A 9,545-nucleotide genomic window follows, 5' to 3' on the forward strand; every position below is an offset into this window, starting at 1 on the left:
ATTGAGGCCTAAATTTCAAGGCATACACAATCTGGAACCACTTTAGCTGGCAGTCACGGACCTCGCGTCAGCTTCGCGTTTGATAGGAGCTACCGTGCACGTCACTAGACTTGGACTTCCAGGTTGCTCCTTGATTGCCTGGGATTCACGTTACCATCCCTCACCCAGGCAACATTGGCGCATGCCATTAGAAAGGTCGATGCAGTTTTTCAATCGCCAGTAAAACAAGAAGAAGAGAAAAAACAAGGCGAGATTGCCAAAATGCCTTCCGATATCCGGTCTTTCTTTGGACCCAAGGGTGGTGGCGCTCCAAAACCTCCTCCACGAAAAGCTGAGGAGCTGGCCAAGAGCAAGCGTACAAGTAAGCCAAACAATGCTACTCTCGGACCTATACTTGTACTAACATAAGTTCAGAGGGAAGAAAGGTCGTCGAAGATAGCGACGATGACGAAGATGAAGCAGTAGAGTGAGTTGGTTTCCCTCCACTTGTTACTTCTACCAAGCTGATCCCAAGCAGAGTGCAAAAGCCTACCACTAAACCCGCCCCAAAGAGAAAAGCCAAGTTTGTGTTTTGACTTCTGTCTTGCCAATTGCCTTCTAATTGACCTTTTACAGGGAGGAGGAAACTAAGGGCGTGGCTATTTCTGCTAATGATTACTTCGCTTCCACAAAGAACAGCAAGCCTACAAACTCAGCAACACCCAAAAAGCCTGCTGCAAAGCCTGATATTCCCGTTCGATCAAGTCCCCGAGGAAAGCCTACTGCTTCGAAGCCCGCAGCAATAGCGAAGAATGATAAAGCTTCTGCCACACGAAAATCAACAACCTCTTACTCACGCCACAATGCCGATCAGGATTCTGATGCTTACATGGATGATGGGGACGATGACGACGAAGATATTTTTGCAGCTGATGCCAAGGGTGGAAGTAAGCGCAAGAACGACGACTACGAGGAGGACGAATCCGAGGACGAGGAACTTCCTAAGCCAAAGCGAATAGCAACTCGAGGCCGCTCATCCACCGTCAAGAAGGAAGAGAAGGAAGAACAAGCCAAACCTACAGCAAAAGGCAGAAAGCGAAAGGCTTTATCAGAAGACTCAGAAGAGTCCGAAGAAGAGGCCCCACGCAAGAAAGCGGCTACAACTAAACCCAAAGCTGCAGCCAAACCTCGAGCTCCAAGAAAGAAGAATGATGACCCTGAAGATGAAGAGATCAAGGATATTCTCGATAACATTACTACCGTTCGTGCCCCTACACCACCACCCAAAGATGACAATGCCAAGTTCGATTGGCGAAAGAACGCATTCGGAGGCGGTAATGCATCTGCTCAGCCAGCTGCCGGTGCAGCTGACCTCCCCGAAGGCGCGGATGAATGCTTGACTGGCCTTAGTTTTGTCTTCACGGGTGTTTTACAGACCATTAGTCGTGATGAGGGGCAAGCTCTTGTCAAGAGGTATGGTGGTAAAGTCGTCGGTCAGCCGAGCAGCAAGACAAGTTTTGTGGTTTTGGGAGAAGACGCCGGGCCAAGTAAGCTGGCAAAGATCAAGTCTATCGGCATCAAGACAATTGACGAGAACGGACTTTTCGAACTGATCCGCAAACTTCCTGCATTTGGAGGTGGCGGCAAAGGAGCCCAGAAGGCCCAGGAGAAGAAAAAGGCCGAAGAAGACAAAGTCAAGAAACAGGTTGCAGAGATGGAGGCCGAAGAGAAGGTTCGAAAGGCAGAGGCTGCGAAGGCCGCCAAAAAAGCGGCTGCCGCTGGAGGGCCTCCTGTGAAGGCTGCTACGGCACCCCCCGTTCAATTACTGACTTCAAAGTATGCACCCACACAGCTTGGCCATATTTGTGGCAATAAGGCTCAAGTCGAAAAGATCCAGAACTGGCTCAGAAACTGGCCAAAACACAAGAAATACAACTTTCAAAGAAGGGGTGCTGACGGGATGGGCGGCGAGCGTGCCATCATCATTTCTGGACCCCCTGGAATCGGCAAGACAACCGCTGCTCACCTAGCTGCGAAGCTGGAGGGATATGACGTTTTGGAGAGCAATGCAAGCGATACTCGAAGCAAGAAGCTCGTCGAAAACGGAGTGAGTGATGTCATGAACAACACGTCGCTTCTCGGTTACTTTGCTGGCGACGGCAAAGATGTGGATGCAACCAAGAAGAAGATTGTTCTCATCATGGATGAGGTTGACGGTATGTCTGCGGGCGATCGAGGCGGTGTCGGTGCTTTGGCAAAGTTCTGCAAAAAAACACAGGTTCCCCTGATACTCATCTGTAATGAGCGAAGACTGCCCAAGATGAAGCCTTTCGACCATGCAGCTTTCGACATCCGGTTCAATCGCCCAACTGTGGATCAAGTTCGATCTCGCGTCATGACGATTTGCCACAGAGAAGGGCTCAAGCTTCCTGCTTCTGTGGTAGATGCTCTTATCGAGGGAAGCAACAAGGATATTCGACAGATCATCAATATGATTTCCACGGCAAAATTAGACCAGACAAGTATGGACTTCGACCAAAGCAAAGCCATGTCTAAGGCTTGGGAAAAGCACGTCATCCTTAAGCCGTGGGACATCTGCCAAAAGATGCTGGCAGGTGGATTGTTCACCCCCGCAAGCAAGTCAACACTTAATGATAAGATTGAGCTCTATTTCAACGACCACGAGTTCAGCTATCTCATGATACAAGAGAACTATCTCCGAACAAAACCTATGGCGTTAAATGGAAAGGGGTATAACCAACGCGAGCTCAAGCTCAAAGCTCTCGAACTGTTCGATAATGCAGCAGAGAGCATCAGCGACGGAGACCTTGTCGATCGTATGATCCACGGACCTCAGCAACATTGGAGCCTGATGCCCACACATGCTGTGTTTAGTACGGTCCGCCCCGCCAGTTTTATAGCAGGCCAGCTCATGGGCTCCAACTTCACGTCGTGGTTGGGCAACAACAGCAAGTACGGAAGGTTGGGTAGGTCGATTCGAGAAGTTCACTCTCACATGCGCCTCAAATCTTCTGGCGATCATAACGAGATTCGCCAGCAGTACCTCCCTGTTCTTTGGACGCAGCTTGTAGATCGTCTACAGAAGCAGGGCAACGAGGCAGTGTCAGAGGTCATTGATTTGATGGACAGTTACTACTTGACTCGTGAAGATTTCGATGCTGTTCAGGAACTCGGCGTCGGACCGATGGACGAGGAACACGTCAAGATTGAGACCAAGACCAAAGCTGCTTTCACCCGAACGTAGGTTGACCATTTACCCATGCTCCGATATGCAACTAACGAGCTCTCTAGATACAACGCAATGAGCCACCCAGTTCCCTTCATGAAGGCCAGCAATGTCGTCGCTCCCAAGGCTCAGCCCAAGGAGGTTCCTGATCTTGAGGAAGCTGTCGAAGATGATGATGCCGAGGCAGTCGAGGCACCTGAGGTCGACGAAGAAGATGACGAAATCGATTTCAAGAAGGACAAGTATATAAAAAAACCGAAAGCCAAGAAGGTCACCAAGAAGGCGGCCAAGGCTGCTGGCGACGACGAAGAAGAGGACGAGGACAAACCTAAGCGAGGTCGAACCAAGGCCAAGGCTACTGGTGCCAAGGCTAAGGGGAAGAAGTAAATGACGGCCGAGTTATGGCATGGCATTAAATGTGACAGATAATACTCGGTTGTGGTTCATTGTAAGTAAGCTAGAGGCATATCACGTTCAGTTAGTGTTTAGTATGGAGGCGAGATGGGGAAAACGGAGTCAAAGGTAACGAGCCAGCCCTCGTTGTATTATAGATTTCTAGTAATAACTTAAGAAATGAGATTCAGATACTTCGATAAATAGTAGCCATACCTTGGTTTTTGAATAGACCCTGAAGTCTCCAGAACTTGTGTAAGCGAAGTTATTGCCAGATGCATTGTCCCAAGCAACACTGTTCGTTGTAGATAGGCATTGTCGCATGATCAACCGAAAATCTCTAGTGCTTGTATAGCATCTGTTGTCTGCAAATGGACCGGACCATGGAGCTGCATGTATGTGTGAATACAGGACATTCTGTAGGGAGATCGGCCCTATGGCCACTGGCACTGAAGCTGCCAGCTGCCAGTGCGAACCGCCCATGATCCTATTCCCACTTTACTTGCCAGTTGCTGCCGGCTGCCAGGGACAATAACAGTGGTAGCTAGAATAATTCATGCTCATTCCATCAAAACAAGCACTTCCAGCCCCGTTATTATATATATCTTCTGTTTCCTCCGTCTGTTTTCTTCCTTCTCTTCTCTCCATCACGCTCAACTTCTTCACCTTCACTCAATACCGTAACATCATCTCAACATCCTAACATCAAGACTTCATGTCACCACAGTGACCAAGTCTCTTCATCCTGCCATCCTTGCTCTCGTCATCTTCATACAGTGCATTTTCCCGATACATCCTTCACGATGCAGGGCTCTGCATCCTACCCTGCTGCTCTTGGGGGCAGCAAATGGATCGCAAGCTTCCTAGCGAAACACCGATATGGCGATGGCATCTACGTTCGTACCTCTACCAGTGAGTCGATACCAATGTGCTATCTTCTGTCATGCTGAGAGCATCATACTGATACTATATTAGGAGCTTCTTCGCCGCAAGAAGTCAAATTCCGTGACTTTGTCAAGAAGAGTAAAGCGGAGCTGAAAAGTGAGTTTCACATCCATCCGCCGAAAAATATCAGGGATATACGGAACCATATACTGACTGGCATTTCAAGATGTATTCTCTGCAAATGGAAAGAAACGGTCCGAGGCGGGCGTCGATGGTATGGAACTGAATACTTTGTTTACCTATTTGCCTGAACTGACCTTTGCTCTTCCAGAACTACGCAACGCAAACGAAACTGACGCAGAACGAAAGAACAACAAACTATCCTGGGCAAAACTGTTCGACACAAAGTCAGGAAACAAGCTTCATAAGCGGGCAAAGTCCGCTCCTAGTGACATCCATGTCCCACATCAGCTCGATCCCATCACTGAAGTCGGAGAAAGCAGCGAGACACAGGCCAATCTCGTATCTGTCAGCACTTCATCCCGAAAGTCTGTCGGCCAGAGCCCTCAATGCTCTGCTACCCATCAAACTAACGGTGACGACGTGTCTGTTACGACAACAGGTACAACTATACTCCAGCAAGCTAACCTTCAGTGCATCTCTGAAGGGGACGCTCATGATGCCGCTATCAACGATGAAAGCATTGCGATCGGCGGACGAAACTGTACATCCAACCCATCCACGCATCTCAGCAGTAGGAACTCAAGTGCCACCGAAGACGAATGCCCTTCTCAAGACGAAAGCGACAACACATCAGATGGCCATGGTGCCTCATTGGCACGTTACGAGCTTCTTAAATCTCAAAGAGAATACTTTGTTGATCTACAGAAAGACATTACTCGACAGATAGAGGCGACCGAGCTAGAGCGTATTGATCTACGGAACCGCGTCACTGAATAGGAAAAGGATGTTCGACCGGTAGAGAATGCTCAGCAGGAAACAGCTCACCAGGACAAAACTGGTCGACAGGAGAACAATATTCTACAGAACGAGAACCCTGGGCAGGCACACCCAAACAACAACGATCTCACGAGTAAATCGTCGCCAATGTTCTCATTGAGAAATGTCTTGAGTATGCTTATGGGCAGCGACAAGTCTGATGTAGAGACAAAACCCAAGAGTGACGGAAACAGAGAGCTGAAGGACAAGAGCGGATTGCCAGCTCGATGGAAAACATTGCTGGTTGGAAAGACAAAGTCTGAGTCTTCCACCAAGAGCAATTCCCAATCCTCCTCGCAGAATCTCGGCCAGAGTGATGCGCAGCCTACCAATCAAATTGTCGAGTAAGTATTCTTTACAGATATATTTGATGTGATCGAGAACACTGACAACAGTCTTACAGGCAGGACAGAATATTCAAGGGCCTTGATTGGGAACTTCCAGCTGGCAAAAATGAAATGGGCCAGCTTATTCGAGAGTTCTCTGGCGACCTCAATCTTGCCACGCAGGAATTGGCTCACGAGACCCCTGTGTCCTCAAAGACTCTAAGCCTCCATTCGTTTCCGTCAAAGTTTGATATTTCGATGGATCAAAATCTCCCCCCTCGGCCTGCAATGACCCCAGTCTCATATTCTGACAACCAACGAGTGCAAAATGAGTCCACTAGCCAAGACGCTCTGATTGCCATGGAAGTTCACATGGAGAACAAGCAGGCGCAACTTGTAGAAATCCAGACCCGATCTGACCAAACCATGAACCAAGCTACTCGCAGTATCGCCGACCAGAATCAAGCTCCGCGAGAAACAGTCGAGCGCGACACAACGAACGGTAAGTTTCCAAAAGACAAGTCTTCCTCTCGCACAAACTAACAGCTACTAGATGTTCATCCGCCGCAAACCTGGCAGCACGGAGGTGACCCTACAGAGGTCGAGACTGTTGAACAGGTAAGATTGCTGTGGTACTGGCCGGGACATAACCAAGATCAGACTTCTGACTGTCAATTGCAGGCATATGCCCGTCACCGAAGTTCTCTTGCAGTTGTTGATCGAATTCGTAGCATTGGGCTGCTTGGACCAAGCATGGATGAAACGAGCTCAATCGCCGCAGACGAACAGCGATTGCTGCGTGAGGTGACAGAAGACCTTGAGCTCCCGCCCAATAGGGTCGCTTCCAATGAATCTTGGATCGCCGTGACGAACCACTCTCAGGTCATTCCGAGCATCGAGGATCCCAACACCAATCTTGGATGCGAGGGGCGGAAGACCCCAGAACCAAATGCCGGGCAGGGCGACGATGCCAGCGACCAAACCGAGTTGATCTTGACAAGAGCAAGAAGCTCAGACCGATTCATCCCTGAGGGACTTTACTATCAGAATTCAGTGGACGGTGACTAGTATTACGCCGCCACGGATGACATGGGCACCGACGTACTAGTATTTGAGGAGGATGAAGAAGAACTCCAAGAGGACTTTACTCCGGGACAGCCAGTCACGGAGGCTTTGATCAAGGAGCTCAGCATAGAGAGACTTGGCGGGTTTTTCACAACCCTTGAGAACGTCCGGAACGAAAGCCCCGAGCGATTGATTGGTAAGTTGGCACATGCTTCTCTGCCTTGTATAGGTACTTACTAGGTTGCATAGCTGCCCGCGATCCTAAAGCTGTGGCTACTTGGCGAGATGAAATTAATAAGTTGACCTCGATCGGCGAGATGTTTCGTGACAGCAAAGCAGAACAGCGGTTCCAGCAAGCTCTTTCAACTGCAGGTAGTGATGGAGAATTGTCTGCCTTGGATTACAAGCCGAGTCGAGTAAGCACATATACCTTTCTGTCTTTCTGTCTTTCTGTCTTTCAGCCTTTGATGCTAATATGAAACTCCAGGCTGAGATTGAAGCTGCTCTCGCGCACCCAGATGCGCCCGTCATCCAGGGTTGCCAGCCACAGGAGTTTTTCGCCGAATGCGATCTTCTCAAGAAATCTATTTACATAGATTCCCTGGCAAAGGAAAAATACATCGCTCAAGTGCAGCCGGCTGTGTCCCGAAACGAAGTCATCTTCGCTGAGTGGGATCGAGCGGGTGCAGTAGCCTCCATACACAAACACAACCAGCAGCAAAGGCCCGAGGAACAAGAACAAGAGAGCGCGGAGGCTGCTACCCGCCGACGTCTTAAGATCTACCAAGCTGTGGAGAGAAATATTATCGAGGGCCGGCGCCTTGCGGTCAAAATCAATCGCGAGGCGACCGCCGCTTTTCAGATGTGCGAGTACTTGGACGAGGTCTACGAGACCATGAGGGAACAAATCCTCCATCGTGCCAAAGAATGTGGCCATGAGCCCACTGACAACCTACAACAAGCCATCGAGCTCATCCGAAGAACGCAGCGGGAAGAACAGATCACCTACCTCAAGTATGAGAACTTCGAGTCTGCGGATATCGAGAGTCCCGAGTCCGTGGTGGCTGCTCGCTATGGCTGCGATTATCAAGAAATCGCCGGTAACCATGTCGACATGGCCGTTGATCCAACCGATGAGTTCTTTTGATCTCTCATCAACAGATATGTGAGACGGCGAGGCATAAAAAAAACAGAAGAAAATATGAAAAAATATGAACAAAAAAAAAAGATATACTACAGAGAGAACTGCAAAGCACATCTGACAGGAATAACCCCCTGTTTAGCTGAGAAACTCTCAAAACTACTTGCTCACCTTACCTTACACACCACAACATCTCCAAGAGCCACACGATATCTAAACAGTCAGCTCTACGTTGGAACCAACATTTAACACCCCTACTTCATAAACGACTTGGTGCAGCTATATAGCGCCCACAGATACCCAGTTATTTCCTCCTTTACCTATTGCATTCGTCATGAAATGCAAGACTAACTATCATGATGATACATACTATGATACCCATGATGGGCATACGCCTAAACACGACTTGACGCAGCAATGAGCGCGCGCTATTGGTTTTGCCTTTTGTTTGCTTTTATACTTGCTTTGCCCTTTGCGATGTTTGTCCACGAGACTGACCTACGGCGATATGGACCAAACACTGCAGCCATTTGCAAAGAGTCGAGACAATACCTACCAATTACTACTACGTGAAGCTTTGCTTATACGGTCTACGATGTTGACACGAGAGGTCATTAAATGCCCGAAACCCTCAGAATAGTCCTACTAGATACCGAGTGCCGATGAAAGGTCGAAGACGAGGATTGCTTGTTTGATTTGTTTATTCTCTTTTTGGGAACTGTCGGTCAATGATTGCCGCCCTGAGCTGAAGAAGCGAGATCAAGATAGTTAAGCCGGCTCTGGTACAGATTGTTAGACTCTGGGTTTGACAGGATGTCTTGGGGCAGAGTAGATACCAGAACCAGACAGATTAAGATCAGACAGACAATGGAAATTGATTCGACGGAGATATTGCTCCTGGCGTAAGTGACGAGTGCCAAAGTTTCTTGATGTCAAATCACCATGCTCAGCGATACCATCACCAACAATCCTTCGTGATTATTTGCCTTGAGATCTTGTATTACTGGGTCATTAATTCGTTATCCGCAGGGTATCATAAACGGCCTTCCAAAGCCCCCATCACGCCCCCTCGTGCTTCACTGTAGTATCACCTTCTTCTTCATTGAGCTCCGTCTGGTAAGCCTGTTCCGTCTCGCCTTCAGCCTTGCCATCTTTGTCCATGACGTTCTCGAACTGCGACCATAGTGCCTCGACCGAGGAGAATTCGTTGCCGACCTGTGCAACAATCTCAATTAGCTTGGCAATCTTGAAAGGGAATGTTGTCCATACAGCGGTGACTGCCTCGAGAGATCGGTTCAACTTGTTGATGTTGGCCAAGACGTGCTCAAAGCTCTGGACAGCATAATGTTAACATAAACGCTAACCTATTGACTATGCGGAGACATGACGTGCCATTGCGATCTCGCCAATCAGAGCCTCGCGCTGCTGCTCAAAGTACGTCTTCTCGTGACCGCCCATCGCGGATGCTGATCTTGAGTGGGAGGCCATAACGAATGTGTTTCTGTGCGTG

The 9,545-nt window shown here is 48.8% G+C and overlaps 5 protein-coding genes across 5 annotated transcripts; 4 read left to right on the forward strand and 1 right to left on the reverse strand.

Moving 5' to 3' along the window:
• Positions 1 to 261: 261 nt before the first annotated feature.
• J7337_001214 (uncharacterized protein) lies at positions 262 to 3,613 on the forward strand (the record flags this gene model as incomplete). The annotated part of the gene is made up of 4 exons (XM_044818957.1): positions 262 to 361; positions 415 to 466; positions 616 to 3,240; positions 3,292 to 3,613. 4 exons carry the CDS (start codon positions 262 to 264, stop codon positions 3,611 to 3,613), a joined length of 3,099 nt encoding a protein of 1,032 aa, XP_044686659.1.
• Positions 3,614 to 4,422: 809 nt separating this feature from the next.
• J7337_001215 (uncharacterized protein) lies at positions 4,423 to 5,464 on the forward strand (the record flags this gene model as incomplete). Its single annotated transcript, XM_044818958.1, has 4 exons — positions 4,423 to 4,531; positions 4,595 to 4,660; positions 4,731 to 4,778; positions 4,836 to 5,464. 4 exons carry the CDS (start codon positions 4,423 to 4,425, stop codon positions 5,462 to 5,464), a joined length of 852 nt encoding a protein of 283 aa, XP_044686660.1.
• Positions 5,465 to 5,611: 147 nt separating this feature from the next.
• Positions 5,612 to 6,897, forward strand: J7337_001216 (uncharacterized protein; the record flags this gene model as incomplete). The annotated part of the gene is made up of 4 exons (XM_044818959.1): positions 5,612 to 5,847; positions 5,907 to 6,331; positions 6,383 to 6,447; positions 6,511 to 6,897. The coding sequence occupies 4 exons, from the start codon at positions 5,612 to 5,614 to the stop codon at positions 6,895 to 6,897; spliced, it is 1,113 nt and encodes a 370-aa protein (XP_044686661.1).
• A 21-nt stretch (positions 6,898 to 6,918) lies between these two features.
• Positions 6,919 to 8,041, forward strand: J7337_001217 (uncharacterized protein; the record flags this gene model as incomplete). Its single annotated transcript, XM_044818960.1, has 3 exons — positions 6,919 to 7,090; positions 7,144 to 7,310; positions 7,382 to 8,041. The coding sequence occupies 3 exons, from the start codon at positions 6,919 to 6,921 to the stop codon at positions 8,039 to 8,041; spliced, it is 999 nt and encodes a 332-aa protein (XP_044686662.1).
• Positions 8,042 to 9,094: 1,053 nt separating this feature from the next.
• J7337_001218 (uncharacterized protein) lies at positions 9,095 to 9,523 on the reverse strand (the record flags this gene model as incomplete). Its single annotated transcript, XM_044818961.1, has 2 exons — positions 9,095 to 9,367; positions 9,419 to 9,523. The coding sequence occupies 2 exons, from the start codon at positions 9,521 to 9,523 to the stop codon at positions 9,095 to 9,097; spliced, it is 378 nt and encodes a 125-aa protein (XP_044686663.1).
• Between the last annotated feature and the right edge of the window lie 22 nt (positions 9,524 to 9,545).

This window comes from Fusarium musae, chromosome 1, assembly GCF_019915245.1.
Source record: "Fusarium musae strain F31 chromosome 1, whole genome shotgun sequence".
Lineage (NCBI taxonomy): Eukaryota > Fungi > Ascomycota > Sordariomycetes > Hypocreales > Nectriaceae > Fusarium > Fusarium musae.